The 20,946-nt window shown below is 40.9% G+C and overlaps 1 protein-coding gene across 1 annotated transcript in view; it reads left to right on the forward strand.

Moving 5' to 3' along the window:
- SHC4 (SHC adaptor protein 4) overlaps positions 1 to 20,946 on the forward strand; it is a 130,361-nt gene that overhangs the window by 91,234 nt on the left and 18,181 nt on the right. The window contains exons 7-10 of the mRNA XM_058737803.1: positions 7,106 to 7,229; positions 9,008 to 9,179; positions 11,284 to 11,344; positions 19,890 to 20,069. Coding sequence (XP_058593786.1) covers positions 7,106 to 7,229; positions 9,008 to 9,179; positions 11,284 to 11,344; positions 19,890 to 20,069 — 537 coding nt within the window. The remainder of the gene's footprint in view (positions 1 to 7,105; positions 7,230 to 9,007; positions 9,180 to 11,283; positions 11,345 to 19,889; positions 20,070 to 20,946) is intronic.

The following is a 20,946-nucleotide window of genomic DNA, read 5'->3' on the forward strand; positions in this document are numbered from 1 at the left end:
TGCATTGCACTGGGGAAGGAAGCGACAGTTTGGACAAAATGGGAACTAATGAAACTTGGCAACAATTTAGATATAAAGGTTGGTGAAGAAATAGAAATCAGATGTTCCTGAGGACTTAATGAGATATATACAATGCAAACATCTCCATATGTGGCTCCTAGTAAGTATATAATAAATGGTAGCTATTATTATCATCATCATCATCATCATTATCCTTGTGATTTGGAGTGGTGTTGCCATTGAAGAAACAGGGATTATTACAAATTGGAAAAAGACAATCCACTAGGGAAATAGGGGAAAAACATTTACCATTTATTGCATACCCACCATGTGGCAGGCATTGTCTCAATTATCCTCACAACAACTCTCGGAGGTCGATATTAATTTATTCCTTTGGTTACCAAAGCAAACACTGGCATTGAGAAAGTGAGATCATTTTCCTAAGTTCAGCCAGCTATTAAGCAAGTGAATCAATTCAGGGTCCTGAGCAAAGCTTTAAAAAAGAACATTACAAGGCACCAAGAAACATTTAAAAATTTTCAAAAGCTTACTAGCTACTTCGTTAGGAATCAACTTATAAATAGATCTCATATTTCATCTTCAAACTTTAAATATTGAAAAAAAGGTAAGATGGGGCTTAGAGTAGTAGTTTTTCTTAACAATGCTGGTAGGAGTATAGATCCAAACATTTTGGAGAGCAAGATGACAATTTGTACCCAAAGTCTTAAAGAGGGAAGTACTTTTGAACCAGCAATTTAACTTCTAAGGAAATAATTAGGACATTCACAAAGACTAAGCAATAAAGATTGTTGTCGTATGTTATTTATATAACAGAAAAAATTAATTTAATATTCATAAATGCAAATTATTTAAATGAATCCATAGGATGTACTACTATGCAACAATTTACAGCTCGTGTTAGAGTGAATAATGACATGGGGAAAATGTTGACAATGTTATTATGTGCAAAAAGGAGATTGTGAAATACTGGGTATAGCATGACCCCAGGTAACATTTTGTAGGGAGATATACTTAGAAGAAAGATTGGAAAGATTAAAAAGAAAGAGATGCCAAAATATTAATAGTAGTTATCTTTAGGTAGTGAGATTTACATAATTTTTTTTCTTGGTAGCTTTTTATTTTCTATAACTCCTATAATGAATATTTATTGTATTTGTAAAAAAGAAAAAAAAATGTTCTAAGTCCTAGAATAAATAAAGAAAATAGTGAAACCAGAAAGAAGATGTTACAGAATTATCTAATGAGTTTGGTTCATCTGGGGAAAATGTTCAGCAGGCAGGAGAAGCTCAGGGTCAGGGAGGCGGAAAGGTGGGAGTAGAGCTGAAGGGGATGGGAGTGTGGGGGTGGGAGAGACAGAGAGAGATAGAGAGGGAGACCAGACCTTCAGGTGCAGGTTTGGAAAAACTGCCTCATAGCCCTAAGAGTAAGCAAGATCACTGAAGGAGGAACCAGGAAAGAAGAGGGCTGAGGCTCTCGGGGAGTGGTAAGAGGAGACCATAAAGGGCCAGAGGAGTAGTCGGGAGGAGGAGAGGAAATCAGGAGATGAGTATCACCTGAGAAGGAGGAAGAGCAAATTTCTCCGGGAGAAGACACCTTGGAATAAGGCACCCCAGAAAGTCACATACTGAAAAGGAGTTAGGGGGCGTGAAGGCAGAAAATAACCTTCAGTGTGCCAATGAACAGGCCCTAGGTGCCCCTGGGAAGCAGGATGTCAGTGAATGGGTAAGGGACAGAGGGTGGGACCTCCAGGATGAGGAAGAGCATAGCTGTCAGGCAGAGGAGTCCAGGCTCCTTGCTAAGAATCCTGAATGTTCCCACTATCTCTCATCTGCCCAATTCACTTTTAGCATTAGTAGATTCAAGTCGGGGCAGTTGCTCCTTTTTTTTCCATCTCGGCTGGGACCCTTTAGTGAACGCCTCATTTTATAAAGGGCCTTTTCTGTAGAAAAGGTAAGTCACTCTAAGAATGTTTTGAGTTTACTTAGTGACTAATACAGCTTGCCCCGTAATACATATTCTCTTCACCTCTTATTCCAAATGTGTAGTAGTCCAGGGAGGTTTAAATAGTTTCTCTGAATCTGGTATGTGAAGAGGCCCCAGTCTACCCGGGTGTATATAGGAAGGCCATGGTTTTCAGTCTCTGAAGAAAGTTAAAAAAAAATTTTTTTTAAAGACCACAAAAATAATTTAAATTAGCCTGTTTATTTACATTTATGGTTATGGTCATAAAATATATGGACTACTATCCTGGTGACATCAGTTTACTGTGGACTGACTGCTGGCTTACTTCTTTGGGCGGAGTTCTAAGCGGGGAGGACTCCTTGCTTCAGTACCACAGCACCATCTGGTGGTTGACCTGAGAAGCTGCGCTTTTGAATTTCTAGTTTATTAAAAAATGGAAAAACAGAAACAAAACAAAAAAACCCTGGTCTATTAAAAATAAATATAAAACTAGTAAAGAAGGGCCTGTTATCCTCTAAGAAGAGTTCTCAGCCTCTTGTCCATGAACATCCAATTAGGAAACCAAATGAAAAAAGTTTGAAGAATATGTATCTAAGATTAAAAAAAAATCCTCCCTAATATAGTGCTTGATACCCAAAGGTAGAGTTATGGGTCTGTCTGGCTACGAGGTGGAGGGAAAAGAATTCATATCTGCATCTGATTCCATCTCAGACCTCCATGCAAAGTTATCATGTCAATGGAAAGTCACATTCTTTTTTGGCAGTTGGGGCTTTTTATATACTTGTCTTTCTACCTTCTCGTTAGCTAAAGGTTGGTAAATTCTTGGCCAACCTGGCTGCTTATCTAAGCTTCTGGAGATGGGTCTAACGCTGGGAAATGGGCACACCTGTGTTTGATTCAAAGCCCATCCCTATTCTGGCCCATGACCAACCTCAAAAAGAACCAAGACCATTTTCGCAGAGTGGTGTGTCTGTGAATACCAACAACAGCACTATCACAACATGTGTGTTCACTGGAGATAGTGAGGCTGTACAGAACATCTGCACAGGGTCAACCTTTCTGTCCAATGTCATTCCTTTCATGGTGCCAGGCACCACTGTTTGTCGTCTGATCTTCTCAGAAAAAGTAATATGGCAGCAATGAGGTCATCCAAAGCAAAGCAGAATGTGTTGGTAGCATCAGTCCAGGAACAGGACCAAATGCTCAAAGTATCAGAATGAGAAGAGTTGAGATAAGTAAGAACATTTTAGATGTGAGAAGTGGTACAGGTTGGCTGGTGGGTTTAGTTGTGTCCTTCCTTCCTGAGTACCCACATGCCACAAGAACGCACATGCCTGTTCCTCAGAAGGCTGAAGCTACTGTGACAGATGAAGGTTGGGATCTCCATAAAGCAATAAGGGACTTTAAAACCACCAGTGCCCTGGGGCACCTGGGTGGCTCAGTCAGTTGAGCATCTGACTTCAGCTCAGGTCATGATCTCGCAGTCTGTGGGTTTGAGGCCCGCAGCGGGCTCTGTGCTGACAGCTCAGAGCCTGGAGCCTGCTTCAGATTCTGGGTCTCCCTCTCTCTCCCTGACCCTCCCCCGCTTGTGCTCTGTCTCTGTCTCTCTCTCAAAAATAAATAAACATTAAAAAAAAAAAATCAGTGCCCTGTCTTGGCAGGTGAGGACATTGCTACAAAGTCACTTGTTCAAGGTCATGTAGATGGTGGCATAATTGAAATTTGAACTTGAATTTGAGTCTTTCCAGAGTTCTTTTAAGCGTTCTTGTTTTCTCATCCCTTTTAAGGGAGACACACTTTCATGTTTCTGTGTGTGTGTGTGTGTGTGTGTGTGTGTGTGTGAATTTCCTGTCTCTCTCATCTTCCTTGTCTTCATCTCTAGACATCTTCTTGAACCTAAGAAAAACATAAAATTGAAAAAATCATATTCTGCATTTTGACATGATTTGGGATCTTGACTTTTCTTTTAATTGGACCAGAAATTTATAAGGTGAAAAATAAAAGAATTTAAGGGCATAACCTTTTTTAGTCATAATGTAACACAACTTCTCTTGGGTCAGTTGGAGAGCACATTTCCAAGGGCACCTTGTAGATTTAAGTATATCTCCATGAGTAAACCAAGCAATGATTCACACCACTCAATGGCTGTAGGAACCTTTCCCACTATGGGGATTGCTGCAGGTGTCATTTTAATGCAATTGAAGAGAACTTCTCACACTAGAATTATTGATGCGATTCAGGAAAATCAGTATGTATTCATTCAACACAATTTTTAAAACACCTTCTATGTGTTGCTCATGTGTGAAGCTACTGCAGAGAAAAAGAAGGGTCAATTTAAAATAACAGTCTAAAGATAGATCAAACATTTTCCTTTGGCAGAAAGGGTAGACATTCTTTTTTTTCCCATTTTTTAATGTTTTTTATTTATTTTTGAGGGAGAGAGAGGAACAAAGAGAGAGGGAGACACAGAATCTGAAGCAGGCTCCAGGCTCTGAGCTGTCCTCACAGAGCCCCATGTGAGGCCCGAACCCACAAACCGTGAGATCATGACCTGAGCCAAAGTTGGATGCTTAACCGACTGAGCCACTCAGGTGCCCCCATCTATAAGCATTCTTAATTGGATTTTCAAAACTAGAATTAGCTCCTAAGTCTATATCAGTTTACAAGTTGCTTCTTTAAAGGGATAACCTTATAAGAAATGGTAATGGCAATTCTTTTAGAGATTTACACCTTAGCATTGTTTGATTTAGTAATACCACTGCGCCCCCACCGCCCCCCCCCCCTACACACACATGAACACACACACACACAAACACATGCTTTCTAAAAATTTCATTTGGGGCGCCTGGGTGGCTCAGTTGGTTAAGTGTCTGACTTTAGCTAAGGTCACGATTTCATGGTTCATGAGTTTGAGCCCCGTATCTGGCTCTTATTGCAGAGCCTGCTTCAGATCCTCTTTCTGTGTGTGTGTTTCTCTATGCCCCTCCTTTGCTCTCTCTCTCTCAAAAATAAAGAAATAAACATTAAAAAAACCAACCCTATAAAAATTTCATTTAAATCCTTTAAATGAAAGTCAAGTCAATTCTGGAATGAGAATTATTTGAGATTCTTTGAGATTCTTATTTTTTTAATTTACTTATTTTGAGAGGAGAGGGCAGGGAAGGGCAGAGAGTGAGGGAGAGAGAGAGAATCCTAAGCAGGCTCTGCGCTGCCAGTGCAGACTCACGAACTGGGAGATCATGACCTGAGCCAAAGTCGGTGGCTTAACCGATTGAGCTACTTAGGAGCCAGCCCCTTCCTGAGATAATTATAACATAAGGCTAAGAAAAGAAACACTGTTGTAGGTACTACTATTGTGTACTTTTATAGGCTCTGAAAATTCTATCAGATGTGAATGAATTGCCTTTTACTTCACATGCATACAAAATCCTTTCCAAGAGAATGCAAAAGCATAAAACCATGCTTCCAAGTCAGCACGGTTAGCTCATTCCATAAAGACAGCTCTCTCTCCTCTCCTTTGGTGTCCCTTTTAGTAAGGTGTCCCAGTGTTGGCTCCACAGTTCCTGAGACCCAGGAGGCTTCCTGGGCTTCTATTCTAATTCCCCATGCACTCGCTTAAGCTGTTCTCAGAGAGTAGCTAACAGTTTTTACAACGTTCTTGTGTATATTTAACCATTATTACGCTTTTTCTCATCCCTCCATTCTTCAGGCTATACAAATCAATATGTATTTTAAAGATTTTACTTCTCACAAGATTTATTGCCTTTATCTTTAAGTCATCCTGATGAAACTTCCATTTCAATTAAATCTCCATATTGCAGGGCCCTAAGCAAGACCCCAGACTCTCATCGAAGCAAGAATGATACTCCATATGGTGGGAGGTGAATTTATAGTCTCTCCACATAAGCTCCTGATTTTCTGTAGCAGCAGCAGCAGCAGCAGCAGCAGCAGCAGCGGATTTGCTCATTTGTGATATTCTGTCAGCTGCCCCCTCCATAATTTATTTCTTTAAATTACTTGTGAAAATCTTCCTCTTCCCAGTACCAGCTTCTCAGAGAAAGTATCTAATAAAAAATGTTAACATCTTGTGGTCATGCCATTGTCACAAAATCTTGTTTTTAAATGCTTAATGGAGAGGGGCGCCTGGGTGGCGCAGTCGGTTAAGCGTCCGACTTCAGCCAGCTCACGATCTCGCGGTCCGTGAGTTCGAGCCCCGCGTCGGGCTCTGGGCTGATGGCTCGGAGCCTGGAGCCTGTTTCCGATTCTGTGTCTCCCTCTCTCTCTGCCCCTCCCCCGTTCATGCTCTGTCTCTCTCTGTCCAAAAATAAATAAAAAACGTCGAAAAAAAAATTTTAAATGCTTAATGGAGATAGTTCTTTAGTAGGGTTGTGAAGACAGGGGTTACCATACCATCACTGCTTTATAATAGCAATGACATGGGGCTCCTGGGTGACTCAGTTGGCCGTGTCCAACTTTGGCTCAGGTCATGATCTCGCGGTTGATGAGTTCGAGCCCTGCCTCGGGCTCTGTGCTGACAGCTCAGAGCCTGGAGCCTGCTTTGGATTCTGTGTCTCCCTCTCTCTTTGCCCCTTCCCCCACCTCAAAAATAAATGAATGTTAAAAAAATGTTAAAAAAAGCAATAACAGGGCAAAGGGGTATTATAAAGCTCCTGTTTTTGCCAGCAGCTCATCCCCCACTTTGAGTGAGGAGAGAAGGTTTGGAAAGTTATATTTTTGCAAAGACAACAGCACAACCACAAGCCTTCCTGTCAGATTGCTGCCCTCAGCATCTCTGGTATTGAATTCTAGAGCTAACATTGAACGTGAGTCACGTTATTGGTTAGGATCAGTCTGGTTTTATAAAAATGGGGGCCTCCAAAAACCTGTCTTGAGACCAAAATCTGTCAGTGTTTGAGATATTTAAATGTAAACTATGAATGTTTTTTTTCTCTTTGATGCAAATGAAATATGAGGTATTCTTTTCTGCCATTTCAGAGCTGAAGAGAGCTTATAAACCTACTCCCTTTTATTCAAGTACCAGTTTGTGTTCTGGAAATATTTTTATTATAACCTTTTCTTGTTGAAAATTTATTACAGTTTCTTTTTGTTCGTCCACTTGCAGCCTGCCACATATTGGAATGCCGTAGCGGAATGGCCCAAGATGTCATCAGCACCATAGGGCAGGCTTTTGAACTCCGGTTTAAACAGTATTTGAAAAATCCTTCTTTGAATACTTCTTGTGAAAGGTCAGCCAAGAGTTCTATAATTATTTGACTTGTTATATTTATTTTGCTGTATTTTCAAATTAATATGGCATTTTCAAACTGACTAATGAAATTAGTAAATTTTTTCTTACAAATAGGCAGTTTCAGTACAAACTAATAATGACATTTTCTATTTTTCTTTCTCTTGTATTTGTCCAGATATTTCCTCTTGCTTTGTATCAAAATTAAAGGAGACACTCCAAGAAGGGGTCTTCCCTGTTTCTCTGATATCATATAGAGCTATGAATTAAGTAGTATCATAAAATAACAGATATCAAATGTCTCAGAATTGTTTCAATCCCAGATCCCATGCATACCACTAGAAAAAATATATCAAGAGGTTTCTGGGTGGCTCAGTCGGTTAAGCGGCCTACTTTGGCTCAGGACCCGATCTCGCAGTTCATGAATTCAAGCCCCGCGTTGGGCTCTGTGCTGACAACTCAGAGCCTGGAGCGTGCTTCAGATTCTGTGTCTCTCTCTGCCCCTCCCCTGCTCATGCTTTGTCTCTCTCTCTCTCTCTCTCTCAAAAATAAATTTTAAAAAAATTAAAAAAAATTTTTTTTAAATAAAATTAAAAAAAAATCAGAAATGAAGAGGCAAACAGTAGGAATCAAATGTCTATAGCAGGAATCGCTGTTAGTTTGCTAGTTTGCAATGTAAATAGATGAGTTCCAGTTAAACTGTGGCAGGGCTGGCAGGTGATGTGACCCAAGGATCTGGTTGTTCTATGTGAGGCGCAGAAAGTCTACAAGGAAAGCTGAGCCCTTCAGGCCTGACAGCCTCCAGCAGTGTAGAGTACAGTGAGCAGAATTCATACCCAAGAGACAAAAGTCTTGGGTACTTTTAAATGCACCCCCTGCCCCCAGGTTAGTTACTTTGTGTATTAACAAACGTTGGGTTTGGAGATCTCCCTTTTTAAGGTGGTCTGGGGTAGCAAAGGAGAGGGGGTTACTAGGAAGCCTTGAGGTTGAATTTTTCCCAGGATAATACTTACATCCTAGTGCTATCACTTTGTTGACAGGTAACGAACCCGACAAAACTGTGTGGCTTGTCAGTAGAATCAGTTCAATCCCAAAGGACTTGATTTATTCTTTTTCATAAGAAAGCTACTAATTCCAATTTGGAAGAAAAGTTGTTTGTTTTGTTTTTGTTTTTGTTTTTGTTTTGCCCTGTTTCGGTTTTTAAAACAATGCATGTTTACATAAATCTACCCACTTTCACATATGGTTCTAATATTTCTTTATGAATCCCATATACTTCTCCAAATTTGTGCAGACGAGATGGCTGGCCATAACTCTCTTATTTTTTTCATCTTAGTTTCACAAACTGGGCCCCCTGCCCAATATCTAATTTTTTTTTGAGCAAAACATTTCCAAAATGGTACAATCCAAACATGCTGAAGATACTCAGGAAAACTTTAATTTTGTATCCTGCTGACATAGATGACTTACATTCAAGGTGTGTGTGTGTGTGTGTGTGTGTGTGTGTGTGTGTGTGTTTCTCTTAATCACTGGGAGGAGACACAAAAGCATCACCCTTGGCACTTTCCATTGGCTTGCCCCACTTTAATTGTCTATGGAAAGCTAAACAACCATCTGGTTGCTTCCATCCAGATATTTGACATCACTTAAGCACAGCTATAATTTTAAAATATGAATGCAGCATTTTTCAGGATGATTTGCATGGTTCTGATCCCTCTGCCTCCCCTACAGCATTTGAATTCCCACCCAGTCTCTTGGGGATTCTTTTTTCCCTTACAGTGAGGAGGTGCCTCTTGATGGTCCTGCTGTGGAGAGAGAAGATCATGAGTATTACAATGAAATCCCAGGGAAGCAGCCACCTGCAGGTGGTGTTTCAGATGTGCGCATCAAAGTCCAAGCCACAGAACAGATGGCTTACTGCCCCATACGGTGTGAAAAGTTGTGCTATCTGGTAAGTAATGCTTTATGGTTACCGGAACTTAGCAATGTGATTCTGTCCTTGTCACTAGAAAGTTTAATTTGAGTTTCCAAATGCTAGTTTAGAGAAAGTGCCTTCCTCAGTACTGAGCCAGAGAATGAATCACTGTCGGAGCCTGCACTGGACCATTTTTACTCCAAATCCACCCCCTTCCTTGCTGCCTAAGTGGATGACTTCACATCTCCTTTCACTGGGAAGACGAGGGCAGTCCAACATGTTACATTCAACTTCACCTTTCCTCGTCTCCACATCTTCCCATATTCTCCTTGCTTCTCGTCCTTAGCGACTGCCTTCACAGCCATCCTTCCCCTGAGCTCCTGATCCCATCCCCACCTTCCAACTCTCTGCCCTTGTTCTGTCTATCAACCCCTGTCTCAATCTTTATTTTCTCTTCGTCTACCAGTATCTTCTGTCTGCAAATGAATTTGGATTCCTCCAACCAACTTACAATGTCTCACCTCCTTTTACCCACAAACTTCTAGAAACCATCATCTCCATCCCAGTTTTTACATCAACACTGTACTTCCAAGATCTGAATTCTGCTTGACAACTTGATAGAAATTACTTTCACAATGGTCACCAATGGTTTTTTGGTCACCGATGGTTTCATTGCTAAATCAATTTTCTTCTTCAATGTTCTGAGTCTGTCTACAGAATTTGATACCCATTGGCTGCCTCTCCCTTAATTTTAGAACTTCTGTTAGCTTCTAAAGCAGTTCTATTGTGTCATTCTCAACCCCCATCTCTAGTTGCTTCTTTTTTCTCATTTTCATGTCTTCCAACATTTTATTATGAATGTTTTCAAACACACAGAAAAGTTGAAAGAATTATACAGTGACCACTCATATACACAACCTAGATTCTACAATTATCATTCTACTAAATTTGCCCTGTCATCTTATAGAGTTGTTTCAAAGTAAGTTACATCTTTTCTTTTTATATTTTATTTTCTTCTACCCCCTCCCCTTCAAACCCCAGCCCCCCACCCTTTACCACCCTTGCTCTGCCCTTGGCCTTGCCCTTGGTTTCTCCTCTGGCATGCCACCTGTATACACAGTCTTCCAGCTTCTCTGTCTTCAGCCATTGCTTATCTCTCCAGCTGTAATGCTATAAGCATTACATTACTTGTTTATGTAAGATTGAATTCAGCATTTTCTCCTTGACTCCAAACCAGATTCCTCTAGTGACTTACTCATGTTTAATTAATGACACTGCTGCTGTTTCATTAATCTGCAGTCTTTTGTTTATCTCACACTTTGGACTCCATGTCAACTCAGTCTTCAAGACTGAAGATTCTACCATGAAATCTTTTGATAGAATTTACCCAACCTCTTACATTCCTCTTGTACCTTTCTAAGTTCTGGCCTTCATGTGCCCAGATGATTCTGAAAGCCCCTTCCTTGTTTCCAGTTTCATTCTCTCAAACCCTTCTGCATGGTACTGCTGGATTAATCTTTCTAAAGGATAGATGTTGCCCTTCTCAAAGGCATCAGTGATCCCATCCCATTATTGAATTGTGTATATCTATATATATCTATATCTATCTATATATGTATATTAATGCTATATATATATATATATATATATATATATATATATATATAGATGACATTTTTAAGGATGGAAAGTGAGCCCGGCACAAACCTCATTAGAGTAGGGCTCCAATCTGCCAATGCACTGTTAGATAGAGGCTTGCTAAATACTGAGAGTTTATACAAGTGTCCTGGAAATCACACTTTCACAGTTTCTGGCTGAGACTTGGATTGAGTCCTGGAATAGGACCTCCCTAACAAAAGCAGTGATGCTCAGGATGCGGGCCTTATATCAGCAGCCTTTACAACCACCCCTGCTCAGACCCACCTCTGCAGCCCCCGCACAGTGCGCTATCTTAGGAGTCTATGTTCCCCATGCAAAATCTCACCTTCCTTTTGTTACCTGTCAGACACTAACTATGTCAGAAAGTGGAGCTGTCTGCTGTATTCTTCCAGGACTGTTATTAGTGTTTTGTTTGTTTTTTTGGCAAGTTTATGAACGTATACCATGTTTGTAAATGTCTCACAATTTGTTGTTCGTGCAGCCTGGAAACTCCAAGTGCAGCAGTGTGTACGAGAACTGTTTAGAACAAAGCAGGGCAATAGGTAGGTACAATTGTCCTTCCCCATCTGCCACTCTTGTTGTTCCTTGTAAGTCATATGGTTGTGTGTGGCCTTCACTCTGAAATACTTCATGGGAAAGTCAGGTGTATAATGCTTCAGCTGCATCCCACGTTCTGAGAGGCCCAGAATGCCACATGTGTGTCACTTGGGAGACTCATGGTTTCCCCTCACTCTTGTGTGCTTGACCACACTGTCATTCTACCTCTTGAGGTCTTTGATTGCTTTAACATCATTAAAGGTCTCGCTGAAAAGGTGTTTTCTCTGCTTAAAACTCAAGACAGCTCCACTTCGAAGAAGATCAGACATTAAGCTAATGTGAAAATTGATGCTTGTCAAGTCCATTAGGATTAAGATAAAACCTTTTTTGTCTGCTTGGCATCGAAAACAAAAAGAAATCTGAAAGGTGAGAGTCCCAGTTAGGGGCCAACTACCCCACGTTTCCCAGGGCATTCAGTGTCTTATTACTGGATGCGATAATTGATGTGGGGCACGACTTTTCCACAATGCAAATGTAGAACATCAACTCTCAGATTGGAAGTATATTTTCATAAAATTTTGCTGCTAGTTAGTCATTTAATACTTATAAATTGCTGAAAGTACTTATTTCTTTGGGAACAAAGTTTTGCAGCATTAGAGGAGTGGATAACTGGATGATATAAATAATACTGTGGGGATAAAGTTGGATAACCACACTTAGGGACTCAAATTAGCAGGAACTTGCCACCTACAAGGTAGTCACCTCCAAGGATACTTGCATACTTCTTATGGAATTATGCCAATGTAATCTATTCATTTTATTATTTCTTATACACAGGGGATACATGAGGATTTATTGTTTTAGGTACAGCTGTGATTACTACCTTCCTCTACCATGCAAAAATAGTAGGAGTAGTGAACTAAGACAGTATTGTTAATTATTTAAAAATATGGTTCCTTTTAAAAAAATTTTTTTTAATATATGAAATTTATTGTTAAATTGGTTTCCATACAACACCCAGTGCTCATCCCAAAAGATGCCCTCTTCAATGCCCATCACCTACCCTTCCCTCCCTCCCACCTCCCCCCATCAACCCTCAGTTTGTTCTCAGTTTTTAAGAGTCTCTTATGCTTTGGCTCTCTCCCACTCTAACCTCATTTTTTTTCCTTCCCCTCCCCCATGGGTTTCTGTTAAGTTTCTCAGGATCCACATAAGAGTGAAACCATATGGTTATCTGTCTTTCTCTGTATGGCTTATTTCACTTGGCATCACACTCTCCAGTTCCATCCACATTGCTACAAAGGGCCATATTTCATTCTTTCTCATTGCCACGTAGTAGTCCATTGTGTAAAAAATATGGTTCTTTTTGACAGACATTAAAATTCCTTGCCATTCTTTAAAGTTACTTAGAATTTTAACCTAACTTTTAGTAATGTGACTACAACAAATTAATGGTAAGTAAAAATGTGTTTTTACAACTGTGCTCCCTAAGATCTGTATTCCTCCCACCTTCCCTCCTTTTCCTTATTTGGAAATCCCTAACCTACGGGTTTAAAAGTCAGGAACCTACCACATGTGCCCTGTAATATTATAATCATTTTGTACCTGTGCTGAGGCTCACTTGGAAATATCTCCACATGCTCTTTGATCTCATTCTATATTCTTCATTTATTCAACACATCACTGTGTGACTATAAGGACCTCTTTAGAGTCTGGCGCTGTGCTAGGCGGCAGGGATGGAATCACAACTGGTACTCATATCATCTGTAGTTTAACAAGGAAGACACACCTAAATCAAATGCTTACAAATAGATGGATGTTCCAAAGCCCAAGATGTTATGGGAACAAATACCAGGGAAACCTAACTTAATCTGAGGAGCCCTATGGGTGTCTAGGTTGCACAGTAGGTTAAGCATCCGACTTGCAGCTCAGGTCATGATCTTGCGGTTTGTGGGTTCGAGCCATTTGTTGGGCTCTGTGATGACAGCTCAGACCCTGGAGCCTGCTTCGGATTCTGTGTCTCCCTCTCTCTCTGCACCTCCCCTCCTCACCCTCTGTCTCTCTCTCCCAAGAATAGACGTAATTTTTTTTTTAATCTGAGGGGCTCTAGGGGGTCTCCCTAAACTTACCTCTACAACAAAACAACCAAACCAGGACCTGAGGGATGAATGGGAATTATCCAGGCACAGAGAAGGAAATGGGAAAGGAGGGGAGAGAGAGGGAGAGAGAGAAAAAACAGTATGAGTGGGAACCAGCATTCCTGGTTTTTCTGGAATGTGCCAGGACCACTTCCCAGATCATTGCACAGAGAGAGTACGGGGGCGAGATAGATGAGTCTTGGACATAGGATAGAATCCCGAGGAACATTTATAAAGGAATTAATAGATATAGAGGTATTGTTTCAATCTTATTTAAGACATTTCTTTTTGTAAGTGTAACCTTGTCATAGAATCCAGTTTATTTTTTCTGTTTACCTTGGTTTTATTTCTCCTTTAAACCAACAAACGATGTAACCCCTTATTCTTTCATGGTTTCTATATGCCCTAAGCCACTATAAGCAAATCCAAACTTATGAACAGACTTTTTTCATAAACCTTTATTTGGAGTCTGGAACATATTTTTCTAGAATTAATTCCAGAATTAATTTTAGCCATGATGGCTATCTCCTAGATAAGTACACCACGTTCTACTGTTCTGGTTTGTCTGTACTGAAGCTTAAATGTATATTTTGTGATGACAAACACACCAATAGAAAATTCTATAGCAAGTGCCTGTTCTTCAGTTGCACTCTGACTGTGGGATAGCCTGGAACCAGTACAGAGCTGCCTTCCTTGTGGTGGCCCTAAGGTAACAGCTCATAGCTGGGAACCTTTAAAGATCTTGGGCTGGTGAGAGATGGTGTTTGTGGTTTCGAAAAAGTCCTCCAACTGCATACTTTCTTCCCCTGAAAATCATGGAGCTATAACCTTATTTCCTTAGCAAAGCAGGTTCCAGGGCGCTTGGGAGGCTCAGTCGGTTAAGTGGCTGACTTTGGCTCAGGTCACGATCTCGCAGTTTGTGAGTTTGAGCCCAGCGTCAGGCTCTGTGCTGACAGCTCAGACCCTGGAGCCTGCTTCGGATTCTGTGTCTCCCTCTCTCTTGGCCCCTCCCCTGCTCACACTCTATGTCTGTCTCTCTCTCTCTCTCTCAAAAATAAACAAGCATTAAAAACTTAAAACAAACAAAAAAAAAAGGAAAGCAGGTTCTAAGTTCCATCAGGGACCCAGAATGCTAGGAGGGATTGAAGGACTTGACCCTTGCTCCACAGGCCACAACAATTAAGGCTCCTCCTATTGTGGTAGGAAGGACTTTAGTACTACACTGTCCATTCATCCACAGATACCCAGAAATCAGATGTTCCTATCTTGAGGCCTGCCTGTGAATACTTGGGCATATGTTGAAAAACTGATCTGAGGGACGCCTGGGTGGCTCAGTAAGTTGAGCATCTGACCCTCGACTTCAGCTAAGGTCATAATCCCAGGGTCAAGGAATTGAGCCCTGTGTCGGGTTCTGTGCTGAGTGTGGAGCCTGCTTGGGGATTCCCCCCCGCTCGCTCTCTCGCCCCCCCACCCCTCTTCCCTGATCACACTCTCTCTCTAAAAATAATAAAAATAAAAACTGATCTGAAATTCTTGACCAGTGAGCAATTTAATAGCAGTTGCCAGAATAGCAAATGCATAATTTTTATGGCTTTTCCTAGAGTTTTAGACATAATCATTTGAGAAACACCTATGCAAATATTTTCAGTAAGGTTTGGCTTTTTCCTCCCAGGACATTTATTTGTTCAAATACTGATTTAAAACTTGAATTCCAGTATATTATAAATACTGCAATAGGCTTCTGGTTGTTCAAGGAGTTAATTATATTTATCACCAGACTTATAAAAGATACCATTCCTTAATATTAAATTCCTTATGGAGAAAATTAATTAGTAAAACAGAATAATGTTTCCCAGACCTCCAAGTTCAAATGGAAATATTGATATTTTTAATCAAAAAGACATTAAATTACCACAAACCCTAAGGGCCTGTACTTAAAAAACTTTGGTACTTACAGTGTATACCCTGTGTATAGTATGTATTTATTTTTTGCCACAAATCTTCTCTTAGGCAGCTTGGATAGGTTCTCAGAGTAATACTTGGCAAAAAGAAAGTTTGGAATGCATAATGGTTGTCATGTGTGGTTAAGCTCTCATCAACCACACACTTTAGCCAAGAAAGATTTTAAACTTGGGTATAGACTGAAATATAATATAATATAATATAATATAATATAATATATATATAATTTCTTTTAATTTAAGGCAACATTGCTGAGTTAAATGAAATAGTGCATTTGAAAAAAAAAGAGGAATGGTTGTTTTCAAGAGAGACTGGATTTAGACATTGATGCTTTTGTATAATCCTATGGGATGGTAAACCTGATGTGGTCTGCTCATGCCATACTCTTTGAGGGGCAGACGAGTCAGTGCCTTGTGCTAAAGGTTGACTCAGAACGTGGGTCAAATATGCTGAGAAAGGAAGGCCAAGTGGACATTCATTATCTGTTTGTTCAGCTGACAAACATGAGCACCTACTTCATACCAGTCGTTGAAGATGCAGAGGATACAACAGATAAATGGGTTCTAGTCCCTCCTTAAGCACTCAAGGAATTTGCAGTTTCAAGGGGAAGACAGACAGACAAGTAAACAGACACCTATAGTATGGAGTGGCACTTGACCTGGCCTGGGGGAGGGAAGGTCTAAGGGGGAGGCTTCTTCTTCTTTTTCTTTTTTTAAAATTTTCTTAATGTTTATATAGTTTTGAGAGAGAGACAGGCAGAGAGGGAGAGAGAGACAGAGTGGGAGTGGGAGAGGGGCAGCAAGAGAGGGAGACACAGAATCTGAAGCAGGCTCCAGGCTCTGAGCTGTCAGCACAGAACCCGATGTGGGGCTTGAACCCATGAATTGTGAGATCGTGACCTGAGCCAAAGTCTGATTCTTAACTGACTGAGCCACCCAGGTGCCCCTTCTTTTGTTTTTAATGTTTTTGTTTATTTATTTTTGAGAGGGAGAGAGAGAGAGAGCCTGTGCACATGAGCACAGGGGGTGAGCAGAGAGAGAGGAAGAGAGAGAATCTCAGCAGGCTCTGCACTGTCAGCGCAGAGCCTGACACAGGACTCAAACTCACAAACCACGAGATCATGAACTGAGCCAAAAACAAGAGTCAGATGCTTAACCAACTGAGCCACCTATGTGCCTCTAAGGTGGAAGCTTCTTGAAAGAGATGGAATCTTAAAGGACAAATAGGAGTTAGGTACAGAAAGGGGAGGGAGGATATTGCAGCAGGAGAGAAGTACCATGTGCAGAGCCCCAGCATCAATGAACACATTAACTGAGCAGATATTAACTATTTATCGAATCCCTACTACATCCCTATGAGGCAGGCACCATTCTCAGTAAGTGTCTCACCCACATTCTTTCATTTAGTCCTCACAACCGTGTTTTAAGCTAGGCATCCCCATATTACAGATACGAAAACTGACGCTTAGGGAAGGTAAATAACTTACCCCAAACCATACAAACAGTAAGAAGTATCACAAGTATTTGAACTCAGGTCCATGTTGATTTTGAAGCAGACCTCTTACCACAGTTTTTCTTTAATGTTTATTTATTTTTTAGAGAGAGGGAGAGAGAGAGAATGAGTGGGGGAAAGGCAGAGAGAGCTCCTGCTCACACAGACTCTGAAGCAGGCTCCAGGCTCTGAGCTGTCAGTACAGAGCCTGACACAGGGCTCGAACTCACGGACTGTGAGATCATGACCTGAACCAAGATTGGTTGCTTAACCAAATGAGCCACCCAGGTGCCCCACAACACTTTGATCATAGTCTGCTTTCAGTACATTTTTATGAGCAGGCACTCCTAAATAAATGATAAACCAATCATGTATAAGTTATATACACATATGCTAATATGTTATGCATGTATAATAAAACATACACAAGGGGTGCCTGAGTGGCTCAGTCAGTTCAGCATCTGATTCTTGACTTTGGCTCAGTTGATGATCTTACAGTTCATGAGTTTGAGCCCTGCACTAGGCTCTGCACTGATAGCATAGAGCCTGGTTGAATTTCTGTCTCCCTCTCTCTCTGCCCCTCCCCTGCTTGCTCTCCCTCCGTCAAAAAATAAATAAAAATTTTAAAAAATTTAACACACACATGAAAATAGAAAATTTCAAAGTTAGAGTTAATGACAATAAACATTTTTTAAATGCCTTGATAATTACAGTGGCTGAATACTATCATTAGATAATATCTCAGGGTCCAATATACATTTAGCACATTTACTGATAAAGAAAATAGACGTATGTCCACATTTCAAATCCTGATAATTTTAACTTTTGGGAGGCCAAGTTCCTATCTAATTAGATCATTCTTGTTTATAAGCTCATAATACAGCCAAGGAGGAGTTTGTAATAAGAGTAAAAGAATGACCTTCAATATTTGATATTTGCGGTGATCTTTTAGCCACTTGTCCATTTATGGACGTAAGTTTAAACTAGATAACATAATTCATAAATCCACTTAACCAAGCAAATGGACACTGCCATATGTTGCACAATGCAACAAAGAAACGAGGTGCCCTGACCACCCCTCCTTCTTTAGAAATCTCACTCTTCCCTCAGGGGTATGACAGGGGACACGGTGATGTGTAACAGCTGGCAGACAGGCCAGGAGGAAAGGAGGAGTAGGTAGTAAGCCTGTAGCCCTCTGACTGGGCTTCCCCTGTTTGGTGTGCCCTTGGGTTTCCATATTTTATGTTATAAAAATTATAGCACTGCTCATCATGATGTGAAATCCAGTATAAAGTTGGTCCTTTCTGAACCACATCCAGGAGTTTAACGACTGAAACAATAGAAAAACTGATGTTTTATGGTAAGACAATGGAATGTCAGTGTCACCACTTCAGATCAGCCTGGTGGTGATCATGTAGCACATTTGGCCAAAAATATAAATGTACCTGTTTAAATGGAAAAACAAAAATATTCTATCCTGGCTTTCTGAAGACAGAACCATCTGGATGGTACAAAATACTTCATGCACCAGGTACTGAAATATGGTGCTAATATCCATCCATTCAGTAACTATTTTTTGTCATATGTGGCAAGCATGTGTTAGGAGGCAGGATCTCTGTCTTCATGGAACACGCAGTCTAGATGTAGTACAGGTATTAAACAAAATGACATAATAGAATTATTTGCTCTTGTGGTATGGCCTTCAAAGGTGAAGAACAAACTTCTAGGAAAGCAGAGAGACTTAATCTAGTCTGAGAAGGTCAGAGAAAGCTCTGTTGAGAAAGAGATGTTTAAACTGGTACCTGAAGGGTGAGGGTGATGGAGAATGGTGAGGGAAAAGCATGCCAATCAAAGAAGATGGCCTTAAGGTGGAGATTAGCCTCCAGGATGGTCAGTGTGACTGAGGAGCACGGGGGTGCACGGGAAGCTGGGTAGCCAGGAGCAGGGCTTGGGGCTTGTTGGAGAGTTTGATCTGTATCCAAAGAGCAATGGGAAGCAGGTAAGGGGTTTTTAAACCACTGAAAAATATTATCAGGTTTTCAGTTGTAAAAAGATCATTTTGGCCACAGTATATGGAATAGAATGGAAGAGGAGGGGACAGAGTAAGAGGGAAAAAGGAGATATCCTGAGGGGGGAGTTCTTCTTTCCATTAAGTGCCAGAATAAATGTCAACAGTTGGTTCAAGGCTGAGCTTGGCAAAACAAAACTTTGGGCATAGGGAGAGACAGACTTTCCATTCTTACTAATTATGTAATGAGTTTTTTGAAAAGCAGTTTATTTACTTATTTATTTTTTATTTTTTAAATTTTACTTAAATCCAAGCTAGTTAACATATAGTGTAATAATGATTTCAGGAGTAGAACCAGTGATTCTTCACTTACATACAACACCCGGTGCTCATCCCAACAAGTGCCCTTCTCAATGCCCAGCCCCCATTTAGCCCCTCCCCACACCCACCTCTCCTCCAGCAACGCTTAGTTTCTTCTCTGTATTTAAGAGTGTTTTGTGGTTTGCCTCCCTCTCTCTTTTTATCTTATTTTGAAAAGCAGTTTAAATAATAGATATTCAAGTTCTGTATGGCACGTGTGTTTTCTTGGTTCCTGGACTGCGGCCTTGAGCAGTGTTGTGTGCGGTTTGTGCTGTTTGCTAGACAGCTGGCTCCCTTTTTTCTCTGGCTGTTCCTCTCCTGGGTCTTCCTGATTTGTTTCCTGTCTGGTGTTGAAGCAGTGGGTCAGCAGAGGGATGGGGAGGGAAGGCCTGGGAGGCCAAAGAGATGGTGCTTTCCTTCAAAGCCTGGTGCTTATCTTGTTTTTACAGGTCAAATCTAGAGGTCAGTATTCAAATCTGTATAGGACGAGTGTGGCTTTTCCCTTCCTATCAATTCTAGACTCAAACACAATTTTACGTGTTGTTTACAAAGTAAAAACGTGATCCATTGATCATTAACTAATCACTACAGGTAACGCACAGGAGAGAGGAGGGCAGTGCCAACGAGATGCCTCATTGATGAAGCACACGTGTCGAGTGGATTTCCTCAATGACCCCTGCTACATAAATACACAGGGTCTTCAAAGTACACTTGGCTCTTCCCCAAATCAAAGCTCAGCTCACTCCCTGGGGAGCCCGTGGCACCGTCAGAGTAAGTAGCTGTTCGCCATCTGTGTTAGTTTCCTGTGGCTGCTGTAACAAATCACCACAAACTGAGTGTCTTAAAGCAGTGAAAATTTCTTTTCTCACAGTTCTGGAGGCCAGAGGTCCTCAATAAAACATCAGCTGGGGTGGTTCATTCTGGAGGCTCTGGAGGAGGATCCACTCCATGCCTCTCTCCTAGCTTCTGCTGATGGCTGGCAATTCTTGGTGTTCCTTGGCTTGTGGACACATCAGTTCTCTGCCTCAGTCTTCACATGGCCTTCACCTCCATTCTCAAACCTCTCTCTCCTGTCTCTTCTAGGACAATCCCTTTCTCTTCTAGGTGAGCCCTAAAGCCAGGAAGATCTCATCTCACAATCCTTAACTTAATTACATCTGCAAAAACCCTTTCCCCAAATTAGGCCACATTCACAGGGACTGGGGATCAGGACCTGAATGTATCATTTTGGGGGGGCCACTATTCATTTCACTATACTGGCTCTCATTTTCAGGAAGACTATTTCCTTGGTCTCATTTTCAGGGAGCAAAAAGGATTCTTTCTTACCTCAATCTTGTACCACAGTTAATTTGGGAGATATTATGGATTTCAAGGTTTGGGGTCTTTGATGTTGAATAATCTTTTCAAATGCTTTAAACTGGGTCCCAACTTTTGGTTTTGGCTGTGTGCTCTTGCTGAAGGAAGGATGGTCAAAGCCAGGAGATAATTTTGAATTTGTGGGCTTGTGTGAGGAACAGTGACCATTATTTGGCTCTGTTGAGTGATGGTTTTAATTTTATTCATTTCGAAACTCCTTGGTAAGTCATCTATGGAACACTAAAATAAGATGGCTTCTTTCTTCAGCCATATACTGTGAGTTAAATGCAAT

The sequence above is a fragment of the Neofelis nebulosa genome, chromosome 7 (genome assembly GCF_028018385.1).
Source record: "Neofelis nebulosa isolate mNeoNeb1 chromosome 7, mNeoNeb1.pri, whole genome shotgun sequence".
Taxonomy (NCBI): domain Eukaryota; kingdom Metazoa; phylum Chordata; class Mammalia; order Carnivora; family Felidae; genus Neofelis; species Neofelis nebulosa.